Source organism: Pan paniscus, chromosome 18, assembly GCF_029289425.2.
Source record: "Pan paniscus chromosome 18, NHGRI_mPanPan1-v2.0_pri, whole genome shotgun sequence".
Lineage (NCBI taxonomy): Eukaryota > Metazoa > Chordata > Mammalia > Primates > Hominidae > Pan > Pan paniscus.
Genome location: NC_073267.2, coordinates 12,297,839 through 12,313,290, shown reverse-complemented (window position 1 = coordinate 12,313,290; position 15,452 = coordinate 12,297,839). Strand labels below are relative to the sequence as shown.

The 15,452-nt window shown below is 42.7% G+C and overlaps 1 protein-coding gene across 3 annotated transcripts in view; it reads left to right on the top strand.

Annotated features, from left to right (window-relative positions):
- The window catches only part of ZC3H7A (zinc finger CCCH-type containing 7A), a 47,036-nt gene extending 33,095 nt beyond the window's left edge, over window positions 1-13,941 (top strand). For 2 of the 3 annotated variants that reach the window (XM_034939796.3, XM_034939797.3), the window contains exons 16-23: window positions 907-1,088; window positions 1,818-1,894; window positions 2,522-2,655; window positions 3,054-3,159; window positions 6,017-6,125; window positions 8,178-8,311; window positions 11,707-11,870; window positions 13,028-13,941. In XM_034939796.3, coding sequence (XP_034795687.1) covers window positions 907-1,088; window positions 1,818-1,894; window positions 2,522-2,655; window positions 3,054-3,159; window positions 6,017-6,125; window positions 8,178-8,311; window positions 11,707-11,870; window positions 13,028-13,217 — 1,096 coding nt within the window. In that variant the 3' untranslated portion in view covers window positions 13,218-13,941. Of the gene's footprint in view, window positions 1-906; window positions 1,089-1,817; window positions 1,895-2,521; window positions 2,656-3,053; window positions 3,160-6,016; window positions 6,126-8,177; window positions 8,312-11,706; window positions 11,871-13,027 lie in introns of those variants that run through there. The other variant, XM_063598375.1, reaches the window with a different exon arrangement.
- The last annotated feature ends 1,511 nt before the right edge of the window (window positions 13,942-15,452 follow it).

The following is a 15,452-nucleotide window of genomic DNA, read 5'->3' as shown; positions in this document are numbered from 1 at the left end:
CCTGCCTCAGCCTCTCCAGTAGCTAGGATTACAGGGACGTGCCACCACACCCGTCTAATTTTTGCATTTTTAGTAGAGACAGGGTTTTACCATGTTGGCTGGGCTGGTCTTGAACTCCTGACCTCAAGTGATCCACCCGCCTTGGCCTCCCAAAGTGCTGGGATTATAGGAGTGAGCCATCACGCCTGGACAATTTTTTGTATTTTTAGTAGCAACAGGGTTTCAACATGTTGGCCAGGCTGGTTTCGAACTCTTGACCTCAGGTGATCCACCCGTCTTGGCCTCGCAAAGTGCTGAGATTACAGGTGTGAGCCACTGTGCCCAGCCCCCATGATTTTTTTTCCGATAAAAATTTAAAATGTAGGGCTGGGCGCCATGGCTCACGCCTATAATCCTAGCACTTTGGGAGGCTGAGGCAGGCGGATCACGAGGTCAGGAGATTGAGACCATCCTGGCTAACACGGTGAAACCCCGTCTCTATTAAAAATTAGCTGGGCGTGGTGGTGGGCGCCTGTAGTCCCAACTACTTGGGAGGCTGAGGCAGGAGAATGGTGTGAACCCGGGAGGCGGAGCTTGCAGTGAGCCGAGATCGCGCCACTGCACTCCAGCCTGGGCGATAGAGTGAGACTCCATCTCAAAAAAAAAAGAGAGAAAAAAAAATTTTAAATGTATTGTCAGTGTAGAACTTTATATATATATATATATATATATATACACATATATATATATACACACACATATATATATATACACATATATATATATACACATATATATATATACACATATATATATATACACATATATATATATATACACACATATATATATATATATACACATATATATATATATTTGAAAAATCTATGGCAGAACAATATTAAAATGTCACTGTTTTCATCTTAGGTGCCTTGTCCACATTTTGCGAGAGACAACAGTAAAATACTCCAAAATACGTTCTTTTCATGGTCAGTGTCAGCTTGATTTATGTCGACATGAAGTTCGATATGGCTGTTTAAGGGAAGATGAGTGCTTTTATGCCCATAGTCTTGTGGAACTGAAAGTCTGGATAATGCAAAATGAAACAGGTAGGTTTGAGTGCGACTGAGAAGTATGTCTCCTCAAGAGCAGACAGGGTTTAATGAAACAGTAATTTGGGCCTGGCGTGGTGGCTCATGCCTGTAATCCCACTACTTTGGGAGGCTGAGGCAGATGGATCACTTGAGGTCAGGAGTTCAAGACCAGTCTGGCCAGTACGGCAAAATCCCCATCTCTACAAAAAATACAAAAATTAATCGGGCGTGGTGGTGGGCGCCTGTAATACCAGCTACTTGGGAGGCTGAGGCATGAGAATTGCTTAAACCTGGGAGGCAGAGGTTGCAGTGGGCCAGGATCACAACACTACGCTCCAGTCTGGGTGATAACGCGAGACTGTCTCAAAAAAAAAAAACCAAAAAGGAATTTGGAGACCTCCCCTTCTCCATCAACCAGATGTGGTGACGCTATTGATTTTGTCCTGAGCTTCAAACTTTTGATTTTTAGAGTTGCCTATTTTGAGTGTGTTCTCATGTCATTGATTACTGATACAAGTTGATACATGCAATTGTTGGGAGGAAAGATTCCTCAGAAAGCACAGAGAGCTGTATTTGTGTATATTCCATTTCAAAAAAGAGAAACGTGGTATTCATCCTTGCTGATGGATTAGGAGGTATGAGAATAGATTGGAAGCTGAAGGTTCTCCACGTCTGACTGCACCCAGATTGGTGGGCTGTTGTTCTTATAGATATAATTTAAAGGAAGGCTTGTACATTCCCCAGGTATCTCACATGATGCTATTGCTCAAGAGTCTAAACGATATTGGCAGAATTTGGAAGCAAATGTACCTGGAGCGCAGGTATTTTTCTCTTGTGTACTTTCTGCATTTGGTGTCCTTTTTGGAATTGCGTAATAGATGTTGGTTGTTGGTGGATGCAGTTAACACTTACAGTCCAGTTACTTTCTTAATATTCATTCAGGTGAGTCATTCTTATGTGAAAAAACAATTTGCATTTTAGTTGATCATCATAAAAAAATTATGCAGCCCACAATGCTTGCCAAGAGTGTAGGACACTGTTTTCTTATTTAGTTTAATTGACAAAACAACTGGAGTTCTGGGCTTTACGGGTTCTTGGAGTAAGGGGGTTAGATTATTTTTATAGTTTAGCTTTCCACCTGGCATGTCTCGTTTTTCCATTGCTCTCCCCTCAACACCCCTGACCCAAATGAAACAATTCTAGTCATCAATTTCAAAGATGAGTTTCATAAATTAAAGTTTGGCATCTATAATCTACTTTTATGATATTCTCTTACATTTGGGGGGAGAATTGGAGATTTAGTTATCAGATATAATGGTCAAATCAAGTCAGATAAAAATGGGAAATTGTATACTATTGTGAAAAAAATGCATCTTGATTTAGTATTTTGTCATCAGAAAACTGGTTTTCTGTTAAAAAAATTAAAACGAATCTTTTAATTGTTTAAGGTACTTGGTAATCAAATAATGCCTGGATTTCTTAATATGAAGATAAAGTTTGTGTGCGCCCAGTGTCTGAGAAACGGTCAAGTCATTGAACCAGACAAAAACAGAAAATATTGTAGTGCAAAAGCAAGGCATTCGTAAGTATTGTGTGTGGAAACAATTCCTATTTTGTAATTTTCTGTTTCGTAGGTATAAAATTATACACATAAGAAAAAAGTTTAAGGCTTTGAAGAGAGGAGAGAAAAATAGATAATTTAGGATAATTACAGACACAAGGGAAGAGATTTTTAGGACCTAGTAGATAAGAATTCACAAGTAGTGTTTTTTTCCTGTATTTTATCAATTTGTTTAGAGTTTGTAGGGAATGTTTGTAAATGACAATAGGAAGTGAAAATACAGAATCATAAGGTATTTCTTTTAGAAGCATTGAGAAAAAAATTCTCTGGTTCCTCAGGTACAAACTTTGTGCCTCTCCCTTTGTGTTATGTCTTTTGCTTGTGTGTCTTTGTTTTTTTCTGAACTCCATTTTTCTTAGGTGGACCAAAGACCGGCGTGCGATGAGAGTGATGTCTATTGAACGTAAGAAGTGGATGAACATCCGTCCTCTCCCCACAAAGAAACAAATGCCTTTACAGTTTGATGTACATACGTAATTTTTAAGCCACTTTTTTTAAATTAGGCATTTCAAATCATTAGAAAATAGTAGTAATTCAGATTGAAACTCAAGCCCTTTAAATAATATTCGTCAGTAATAATGCTATTTAAATGGTTCCTCTTTGGTTTTCCTTCCCTTTAGTATATGTATGGTTCCATAGCAGTTTTCATATTGATTGGAATTTTATGAGTTACTTGGAAAAAGTAAATAGATAGTGGATCTGAGGAAAAGTTATGGGGACAATTTAACTTATTTTTTAGATGAATTACTTTGGAGAGGGAATGAGAGCAAATTTTATTTAATTGTGATTTCTTTGGTTTGATACCAAACCTAAGGTTTTCAGTATTATGAATGCTATTGATGAGTTTGTTTTTATCATGCCTTGTCTCTTTCACTGCAGCAAGGGATACGTAGCTACAAGACACCTAACTTTATAAGACTTTCTAAAAGTAACCCAAAGAAAAATGTTCAATGTTAGAGGAACATGTTCTTCAAAAACTAGAAAACACTAGGCTAACTTAAAGTTAGGATAGTATTTCATTCACACAGTGCCACATTTCATCTTGGTACACTGTAGCACCTTACCTGATCTTGAAGATGATTGTCTGAGCAAACCACTTGAGTTGTCCGGGACTTTCTTCTTCACGAGAGAGAGGGTCTGGAGAGCATCTAGAGGCACTTCACACGTGCGTTAGCAGACAGGGACACTTGGAGCATCTACAGGTAGTAAGCTCTCTACCTGGATGGAGGAAATGTGGAGGGAACCTTTTGCCCAGAGAAGCAGGGCAGATGGACTGTAGAGTCCCCGTGTAAATGAGGCCTCTCTCTGAACTGCAAGAAGGAGTTGAAGCAGAGGTAGATGTATTTTTCACCACCTACAGTACCTTGCAGTTTTGTAAAACTTACGCAAGTAACACAGCCAGCCTTTTCGAGGCTTTGGTAGGTTTGTGTTTTATCCAAAGTGGTTTTAGACTCAGATTTTATTAATGGGTTATGTACGAGGGGGAAAGGGGTTTATTTGGAACCTTGATTTCCTGTGGTTTAAAGGATGATGGAGATAATATGTATATCAAGTACTTTGATAAAATGAGTACAACTGAGAACAACCCTGGTTCCTGAGGCAGCTGCTTAGAGTATTGGTTATTCTTTAATCTTGAACATGGTGTACTACTGTGCAACATTACAGTAGCTTATTTCCTCTTTTTTTTCGCCTGCCATACTAGGTATTGCTAAGGGACTTTTTTTCTTTTTTTTTTCTTTTTTTTTCATTTTTTCTTGCTCTGTCACCCAGGCTGGAGTGCAATGTTGCGATCTCCGCTCACCGCAACCTCCACCTCCTGGGTTCAAGCAATTCTTCTGCCTCAGCCTCCCGAGTAGCTGGGATTACAGGCGTGTGCCACCACACTCAGCTAATTTTTGTATTTTTTTTTTTAGTAGAGACGAAGCTTCACCATGTTGGCCAGGCTGGTCTCGGACTCTTGACCTCAAGTGACCCACCCGCCTCGGCCTCCCAAAGTGTTGGGATTACAGGCGTGAGCCACCGTGCCCGGCCCGGGACCTTTTTTCTTAAAGAAGAAATTATACTATATGTGTGTATGTGTGTAGAGAGTGTGGTGAGGCTTAAAGACAATGGGCTTCAAAGTCTGCCAGAAGGGCCCCAGTCAAGTTATTCAGCCTCAGTTTGCTCACCTGTAATTGGGAATAATTATGTGTGATGGTGTTATGGAAACACCTGGCACAGTGCCTGGCCTTCTCCTTTACCTGCTTTTCTTCCTGCTCCTTATCATTGAGCTTTGAAAGACTTTGGTAAATGTTTCCCTAGTAATATGACTAAGTACTTACTGGGGTTTGATGGGGGAAAGAATATGACTATTTTATCCAGTACTGACTTTATGCAGAAGATTTTAAGGGTGGGGTCACTGACATTGGTCCAAGGGAGGAAATGTACAGTGTTAAGGGGGCTGACCGAGTTTTAGCCAAAACTCTGAAAAACATGACAGATGCTAAGCATTTAATGCCACGTAAGCTAAATAATGTAGGGCCAGCCGCCGTTGAAGCACAAACTAAGATAAGCTAATAATTAGTTGTACTAGGATTTATACCTCATACAGACAAGTAGGTTGATGGTATTCAAGAATGCATTCTCCGTGATGGAGGTTTTCTTGGTTCCTGGCTCATAATTCTTAGGGAAGTCTGCATTCTGCAGATCACGATCACTTTATTTTCCTACCAGTATCACTGTATTTACTTTGTTAAATAAAAATACAAATAACCTGAAGAGGTATTATTTGAAAGCTGTGTAACTCCATGGTATGGCTAGTGTGATAATTGTCTTCTGATAATGCATATGTAGTGAATTATGGCCGAGGTTAGTTTCCAGTACTGGTTATAAGTAAGTTAAATTTCTGAAATGTTTTGGGCACTGTTCAGTACCCTTTGGAGTAGCCTGCAGTTTCTTTACTGCTTTCAAGTGCTGATGTGGAGGAATCATTAGTATTGGGCAGGGAAACAGGAGCTGTCAGACTGAGAGGGCCAGGGATGTTTATTGTGGAGATTAAATGTTCTGAGTAAGTGAGTTTGTAGACATTTTCTTGTAAGAAAATGTTCCATGCTTTACTCTGTTTTGGACATTTTCTTTTGAAAAATTTTGAGATAGAAACCTTAATATCATTTCATATATTTAGAGCATATAGTTAATTTGAGTAGAGTCAAATTAATCTTACTTTAGAATTTGATTACTAAGTATTAGCATGGATAATAATGCTTCTTTTGCTTAAATGTAAAAATTAGGCCGTTTTACTAGGTGTACTTTGTCTTAATCATATTCCTATTTTTTTATACAGCTGTGCAACCATATTGCTTCTGGGAAAAAATGTCAATATGTTGGAAACTGTTCCTTTGCTCATAGTCCTGAGGAAAGAGAAGTTTGGACTTACATGAAGGAGAATGGGAGTAAGTTAATCTTTTAGCTGTGTCCTTGAGCTAGCTTGCCTGAAAGTTCTTTTCCTCTCTATAAATATGCCAGCTTCCTGTGAACACAGAAAGCAATTTGCATTCTAAACGGTTGCCCCGTTTCATCAGTAGCTCTGTTGGCGATGATGCCTGGAAAATGTGGGCACAGCCTCAGTGGGGTAGAATGTGGCATCTGATCTGTGTTTGGTTAGGTCAGATTTGGATATAAATATATAGGTCTGCATGCATCCTTACATGTAATAGATGTATTCCTAAAAAATGACCTGGGGAAGTTCAGTACTCCCTTGACTGTTTAAATCAGATCATCTGCTCGTATTGGAAATAGTTTGCCCTCTGAATTAACCAGGTTAGAATTGGCGGTTTCTTCAGGGAGGCATTACTAATCAAACAGGCTCAGAATCAGAGGTCCAAGGAAAGAATGTTTATTTTGGTCAAATTCCAAGTTTATTGTGGGAGCCTTTGAGAGGAGCCGCAGACAACCTTTCACTTTTGACCATAAAATGTTTTACTACAAGGATCATTATTCTTTAATCTTAAGTAAACTGATGAAAGGTATACTGACTGCAGTCTCTGGATTATAAGAACCAACCAGATTTGACTGTTGCCTGCCATGTTTCAACCACATAGATCGTCAGTGGTGTGTGGATGGGATTCCCTCTAGCTGTCTTGCTGGGAGTGAGGCCATGCAGTCCGGCCTGACTGAAGATGCCCTTGCGCACCAGGCTTTTGCAATGACTCCTGCCACCACTGGTCTTAAGGAAGAAGCATTTCTAGTTTATCTCTAATCTTTGCCTGACGATACATTGTTAGAAACCGTTAGGCAGACAACAAAGCCAAGTTTTAACCAGATCCTCATTACCAGAGTTTTTAGCACAGTGGTTCTCAACTGGGAACAAATTTTTTTTTTTTTTTTTTTTTGAGACAGAGTCTCGCTTTGTCACCCAGGCTGGAGTGCAGTGGCGTGATCTCGGGTCACTGCAAGCTCCGCCTCCCGGGTTCACACCATTCTCCTGCCTCAGCTTCCCGAGTAGCTGGGACTACAGGCGCCTGCCACCACACCTGGCTAATTTTTTGTATTTTTAGTAGAGCCGGGGTTTCACCGTGTTAGCCAGGATGGTCTCGATCTCCTGACCTTGTGATCCACCCGCCTCAGCCTCCCAAAGTGCTGGGATTACAGGCGTGAGCCACCGTGCCCGGCTGGGAACAAATTTTGCCACTCCCCTTTCCTGTGGACATTTGGCAATGTCTGGAGATATTTTCATTGTCATGACTGGCAGAAGTTGCTCAGGCATCTAGTGGGTAGAGGCCAGGGATGCTGCTCACCATCCTGTAACGCACAGGGCATACCCCCAGCAAAGAATTCTCTAGCCAGAATGTCAACCGCATGGAGGCTGAGAAACCTCGGCTTTAGCACTTGGCAATAATGCAGAATACACCGGTTCTTACCATAGGAAGCAACTGGCAGCCACTGCCCAGGACTTGGTCATGGTTGTCTTGTCAGTTGCAGCCCAGCATATCCGCCCTCTGGGACTGTGGCTTGACTGATGGACTCCCATCAGGGTCAGAATCTTGGTCCAGTAGTAGTATGTTTCTCATCTTTCTCAGTAAGCAGTGAGGAGTGTATCAGCTCCAAGTCCCCCAAGCCACGTAAGTAGCCTTGTGTGGTTGTAGCTCTGACACTGAGTGTGGAACGTAGGGTGACAGAGGCAGTTGTGAGGCTTTTGTGACAATACTGTTTATAATGGTTTCTGAGTTTTAAACATCCCCAAAGTGTCATGCAAATGCAGGGAGGGGTTAATTAATCCTGAGAACTAATATTTGCCATCTAACAGTCCTGAAAGTAGTTCTTATGCGTGAGAGTTTACCTGCTGCTTGAACTGGGTGATCTCTCCATGTCTAATATAATAGTCTCCTTCAGCCCCCTTGAGTTTCTTTTGAACTGTATGCTGACTGATACAAAATATGCACACAGTTGCATGTATTTAAATGGAGTTTAGTTGCTGCTGCTGAAAGTAATTCATTTTTCTTTAGTACAAGATATGGAGCAATTTTATGAACTATGGCTCAAGAGTCAAAAAAATGAAAAAAGTGAAGACATAGCCAGTCAGTCAAACAAGGAAAATGGAAAACAAATTCACATGCCAACAGATTATGCTGAAGTTACAGTGAGTACCGTGCGTCATTTACCCTCTCTTTGCCGAGCCATTGATGGAGCCTTTCTTTTCCCTTTTCTTTTTTTTGAGATGGAGTCTCGCTGTGTCACCAGGCTGGAGTGCAGTGGTGTGATTTCAGCTCACTGCAACCTCCGCCTCCCTGGTTCAAGCAATTCTCTTGCCTCAGCCTCCCAAGTAGCTGGGATTATAGGCTCGCGCCACCACGCCCAGCTAATTTTTGTATTTTTAGTAGAGATGGAGTTTTACCATGTTGGCCAGGATGGTCTCGAACTCCTGACCTCGTGATCTGCCTGCCTCGGCCTCCCAAAGTGCTGGGATTACAAGCGTGAGCCACCATGCCCGGCCTTTCTTTTCTTTCCCATCTTCTCCAAAACCCGGCTCCCTCACTCACTGCCTGCCCTTCTCTGTTCTGTGTCTTCATCTTCTCTCTCTAGTGGTTTCCTGCCACTAGCTTAAGTCTCCTCATGTGAAAAAATCCTTTCTTCAATCCTTCTGACTTTGGAGCCAGAGAATCGTAAGTCCAAGTCCTGGTTTCTCTCCTTACTTGCCTGGCACCCTGGGCAGATTATTTATGTCTCCGAGTGGGGTTGTCCTGATGGATTAGTGAAGTATGAGGAGTCTGTGACTCTTCCCTAGTGGGAGGCCCCAGCAGGTGGCTCAGGAATGTGGGCTGTCTACCCCGCCGGACCTTACATTCCCCGCTTACGCCTGCAGTCTGGCCTCTCCCTCTATAGTTCTTGGGGACATTAAGTTACCAGTGGTCTGTTAACTGTTTTGGTTTTCTTTTAAAAATTTCAAAAAAGTGAAGAGGATAATATAACAAATATCTTGAGCCCACCATCGCAAGTTAACTGATGTTAACAATTTGTTGTAGTTCCTATTATAAAATAAATAAATGCCACAGATAAAGTTAGAACCCCATATGTTCCCCTCCCCAGGGGAACAGATCCAGTGTGTATTTTTCCAGGCCATGTTTACCTAAGGATGACACATTTATTCAAATTTTTTTTTTTTTTTTGAGATGGAGTCTTACTCTGTTGCCCAGGCTGGAGTGCAATGCGGTAGTCTTGGCTCACTGCAACCTCCGCCTCTCGGGTTCAAGCGATTCTCCTGCCTCAGCCTTCTAAGTAGCAAGGGATTACAGGTGCCTGCCACCACGCCCGGCTAATTTTTTGTGTTTTTAGTAGAGACGGGGTTTCACCATGTTGGCCAGGCTGGTCTCAAACTCCTGAGCTTGTGATCCACCTGCCTCAGCCTTCCAAAGCTGTGGGATTACAGGCATGAGTCACTGTGCCCGGCCAACACATGTATTCTTTTTTTTTTTTTTTTTTTTGTGAGATGGAGTCTCGCTCTGTCGCCCAGGCACGAGTGCAATGATGTGATCTTGGCTCACTGCAACCTCTGCCTCCCAGGTTCAAGCAATTCTCCTGCCTCAGCCTCCCGTGTAGCTGGGACTACAGGTGCCGGCCACCACGCACGGCTAATTTTTGTATTTTTAGTAGAGACGGAGTTTCACCATGTTGGTCAGGCTGGTTTCAAACTCCTGACCTCGCGTGATCTGCCCGCCTCAGCCTCCCAAAGTGCTGGGATTACAGGCGTGAGCCACCGTGCCCAGCTACATTTATTCTTAAATAATCTATAGTTCCACTTGATGTGGTTTTAAAAGTTTACATAAGCATATGTGTTACTGCCCTTATTTCTTGTTTTTTGGCACCTCCGTCTCTCTGTTGATTCAGTCAGATCCAGTTTCATTGCCCATTGCAGGCCTTGTGTGTGGCCTGGCCTTGCCCAGCGTCTCTCTGCTTGTGACATGCCCTGTGAATGCCTACCTTTGCCACATTGATTCCCTTGCTACCTTTACTTAAGTGCTCCTTGGTGTTTATTTTATTATATATATATATTTTTTTTTTTCTTCCTTTTTTTTTGTTTTTTTTTTTGAGACAGGGTCTCACTCTGTCATCCAGGCCAGAGTACAGAGGCACAGTTATGGCTCACTGCAGCCACTACCTCCTGGGCTCAGGTGATCCTCCGACCTCAGCCTCCTCAGTAGCTAGGACTGCAGGTGCTCTCCACCACGCCTGGCTAATTTTTGTATTTTTTGTAGAGATGGGGATTTTGCCATGTTGCCCATGCTAGTCTGAAACTCCTGTGCTCAAGCACTCCTCCTGCCTCGGCCTCCCAAAGTGCTGTGATTATAGGCATGAGCCGCTGCGCCCAACTGCTCCTTGGTGTTTCTAGAGCAGGTCACCTCGACTTGTTGGATCATAAGGCTTACCTGGGGCCGGGCATGGTGGTTCATGCCTGTAATCCCAGCAATTTGGGAGGCCGAGGCAGGTGGATCACCTAAGGTTAGGAGTTCAAGACCAGCCTGGCCAACTTGGTGAAACCCCTTCTCCACTAAAAATGCAAACAATTAGCTGGGCATGGTGGCAGGTGCCTGTAATCCCAGCTACTTAGGAGGCTGAGGCAGGAGAATTGCTTAAACCTGGGAGATGGAGGTTGCAGTGAGCCAAGATCGCATCAGTCCACTCCAGCCTAAGCAACAGAGTGAGACTAATAAACAAATAAATAAATAAGGCCTACCTGGGGTGTTTCATAATAAGGAGTCTTAGAGCTGGGCGTGGTGGCTTGCACCTGTAATCCTAGCCACTCAGGAGGCTGAAGTGGGAGGATCACTTGAGCCCAGGAGTTCAAGGCTGCAGTGAGCTATGATCGCACCACCGTACTCTAGCCTGGATGACAGCGAGACCATGTCTCTAAAAAAATAAAGTAATAAAAAGTCTTCATTTATACCCCACAATGAATGAGTTCAAATCTGTTTTTACCCAGTGTTGCAGATAATTATTGCCCAGGACATTTGGGAAATACTGTCCAACACTTATAGTTTGCATCTGTTGTAGCACTTAAATCCCCTCATAACACTTCCTTTTGTATAGGTCTGTTCCCCACAGGGGCAGTGTCTTTACATTCCTGATGCCACAGCAGTGGCTCAGTTCACGTACACTGAATGGAGCTGCTGCTCGTCCTTTTGGAGTTGGCATGTCCTGGTCTTTCTCATCCTTTCTGCTTTTCCTCATGGTGTTAGTTCTTCCCTGAATCCTTGTTTGTACCTGCCTCTTGTTCTCCCAGCAAACATCCTTGTTTGCATACCAGCTCCTATTGCCTCTTTACCGGAGATTTCCTGGACAGCTGGCAGCATTTGTCACCCTTCTTCTCTGTGTCCTGAGTGCTGGCTTGCTTCCCCATGCTGTGGTCCTTTCCTTGTCCCTATTTCTAACCTGAGTTTTATGTCTTGCCTGGCTCTCCCACCAGCCTGGGCTCCCTGGAATTGAGTCTGGATCTCACATCAGGTGACTGATGGGACATGTGTCTTTGCTGCACATTAGGTGGACTTTCACTGCTGGATGTGTGGGAAAAACTGCAACAGTGAGAAGCAGTGGCAGGGCCACATCTCCTCCGAGAAGCACAAAGAGAAGGTTTTCCACACCGAGGACGACCAGTACTGCTGGCAGCACCGCTTCCCAACAGGCTATTTCAGTATTTGTGATAGGTATGTAGGTTTCTACAATTTTTCCATGTCAGAATTGCTGACCTCAAATTTTCATGGACATGTCAGCTGACACGGAATACCTGGGTGTTAAAGTTGTAATGTTGCTGTGCTCTGACAGACCCTGAAGGATTCTTGGGTTTTGGCTCAAAGTGTTTCGCTGCTCATCAAACCATTCCTTTCACTCTTCTTAGGTTATATGAAAAGATTTAATAGTCTTCCAATACTAGTTTGAAATGTCTTAGGATAATTGAATAGAGAAGCATGTTCATTCCAATTTGCCCAAATGACCTTTGCGTTCACAGCTGTGATTCTCAAACCCTTTGCCACAACCTTTGCTCACAGTAAATGTTCATCAGATTTGAAATGGCTTTTACATTATATTTAAAATCTAGAACTTAGATCAAAGGAAGATGTTAATATGTATCACTCCTTTGTTTAAGTTTTCTTAGAAAATTTTTCAATGCAGCCGGGCATGGTGGCTCACGCCTGTAATCCCAGCACTTTGGGAGGCTGAGGCGGTTGGGTCACTTGAGGCCAGGAGTTCGAGACCAGCCTGGACAACATGGTGAAACCCTGTCTCTACTAAAACTACAAAAATTAGCCGGGCGTGGTGGCAGGTGCCTGTAATCCCAGCTACTCAGGAGGCTGAGGCAGGACAATCACTTGAACCCAGGAGGTGGAGGTTGTAGTGAGCCGAGGTTGCGCTACTGCACTTCAGCCTGGGCAACAAACAGTGAGACTCTGTCTCAAAAAAAAAAAAAAAGGTTTTTCAGTGAAAAACTAAGTAATTCTGAATTGCTTATTTTATTAAATCACTGTTAATATTTAATTCCCTAATTTAGATCCATGTGATCCTTAAAACTATTGAAGACATTTTTTCCTTGATGCCGCCTCTGATTTCTTTCTACTACATTCAGGAACAACTATAGTCTTTTTTCTCCTATCAGTCAGTACTTTTCATAGAGTATATTTAAATAAAGTACTGATTTTTCTATTGTAGATGTCATGGCTATAAAATATTTACCATTCTAGGCTTGAGATTCCTAACTAAAAGTTGTATGCAAATCATAAAGCTAGTGAAATATACAGTTTCAAGAATCATGACACGATTTTTAGAAACAACTTATGGACACTGAGCAGGTGACTTCTCCTTACAGGTATATGAATGGCACCTGCCCAGAAGGAAACAGCTGTAAATTTGCACATGGAAATGCCGAACTTCATGAATGGGAAGAAAGAAGAGATGCCCTAAAGATGAAGCTCAACAAAGCACGAAAAGATCACTTAATTGGCCCAAATGATAATGACTTTGGAAAATATAGTTTTTTGTTTAAAGATTTAAACTAATATGCTGGCTTTTATGTATGATACCTAATCAGAGCATTGACCAGAAAAATTGAAAGTGTTCTAAGGCACATAGCAGAGGAGCTGCAGATTTTCTGCTTGTATTGGCGTATATCGTTCCTCCTGAGCAGCAACCCACAGTAGGTAGGAAAATGGGCTGTTTCACAGGCCTGGCCACGCTCTCACGGAACCATTGGCATCAGATGGTGAAGTGACTGCTACCCGGTTGCCATCTGTTGAACAGACTTTTGGATGAAGTGTGTTGGGGAAGAGGATAAGGTTATATCTAGGACAACTCTTTGAGTTGGTCCTTCATATAAGAATCATGACGGTAAGAGAATAAACACTTGTACTGGGATCAGAATACATGATGGATGAAATTCTTTACATGTTTTAGCAGAATGAATTTGTTTAATATAATAAAGTTTGCTACTTATCTGTATGTAGGTTGCTAAAAAGGATTTTCTTAACTCAGATTTTAAGCCAAATAACCATTTAACACTAGTATTTGTTAAATGGGGTATTTTTCTGTATTTGTATGTTTCACTATAATAAGGGAATTAAGGATAATGTGCATTGAGAATATTTTGAAAAATAATTAATTGACTTAAATTTTATTTCTTGGTCTTTTGCTGTTTAAATGATGATTTTGAAAGATTAAACCTGTACTGTTGGTATTGTGTTAGTGTATGGACCAATACTGCCTGTAATAAAGATTTTATATATAGATGCCTTTCATTTTTTCCTGTGGTCCTTTCCCACAAAGAATTGTTGAAACTGGGTACAAAAATCAAGATGGTTTTTTCAAAAACATTTTCATTTAGGCAGTGACCGACAGAATGCAAACTGGGACATGAAAGCAGCTGTTGACTTCGTCCTCTCCTCCGAATTTGGGCTCCGGGACTCTTACTGATCGGCTCTTCTGGGGCTCCTGTGTTTCATTCAAATGAGCTACATGAGCAGGGAGAAAAAATGGTCAGCTGGTAAGACTTGGGCTGGAATACCACCAAGACGGCTGTTTGGCATAACACCTTTGATAGGGCTCAGAGACTTTAAAGTCAGGATCTACTGGGCTGTGATGTAGCAAGCCTTTAAACCCTTAAGCAAAGTCACTTCCTCATGGGAACGTTGAATGTGTGGGATGTGGGGAAACAGAAAAGGGTCTTTTTTCTGTGTGAGCCGACCAATGGAGAGGAGGGCATGGCTGCAAGGAGTGAGAGAAATGGAGTGACATGGGATACCATGTGTGACTCTCTAAAAATACTAGCAGAGTCTGGTTCCCTCCATGTGTCGGGGGCAGTGGAGGCCAGTCACTGAACAAGGGGCATCGGGAGTGCATCTTTTTATTTATTTATTTATTTATTTATTTAATTTTTTAGGTGGAGTCTCGCTCTGTCGCCCAGGCTGGAGTGCAATGGCACGATCTCAGCTCACTGCAAGCTCTGCCTCCCGGGTTCATGCCATTCTCCTGCCTCAGCCTCCTGAGTAGCTGGAACTATAGGCGACTACCACCACGCCCGGCTAATTTTTTTTTTTTCCTTTTTGTATTTTTAGTAGAGATGGTTTCACCGCGTTAGCCAGGATGGTCTCCATCTCCTGACCTCGTGATCTGCCCGCCTCGGCCTCCCAAAGTGCTGGGATTACAGGCGTGAGCCACCGCGCCCGACCCAGGAGTGTACCTTTCTTTTTTTTTTTTTTTTTTGAGATGGAGTCTCGCTCTGTCGCCCAGGCTGGAGTGCAGTGGCACGATCTCGGCTCACTGCAAGCTCCGCCTCCCGGGCTCACGCCATTCTCCTGCCTCCCGAGTATCTGGGACTACGTTGAGCCACCGTGCCTGGCCTCAGGGGTGCATCTTAACTGCAAAAATAATCGTGTGTTAGGGTGATGTTTGCTGTAGAATGAAATGGTAATGTTATTCTGCTGAGTTTCCCTAGTCTGATGATGGTTGTTACATTTTTTCCTTCCATGTAATTTCTCCCAAACTCCTTATATCCTCTTCTTCCAGGGAGAATAGATAATAAAAAGTTGTCTCTGGGCCAGGCACAATGGCTCACACCTGTAATCCCAGCATTTTGGGAGGCCGAGACGGGAGGCTCACTTTAGGTCAGGAGTTCAAGACTAGCCTGGTCAACATGGTGAAACCCCATGTCTATTAAAAATACAAAAATTCGCCGGGTGTGGTGGCAGGTGCCTGTAATCCCAGTTACTTGGGAGGCTGAGGCAAGGAGAATCGCTTGA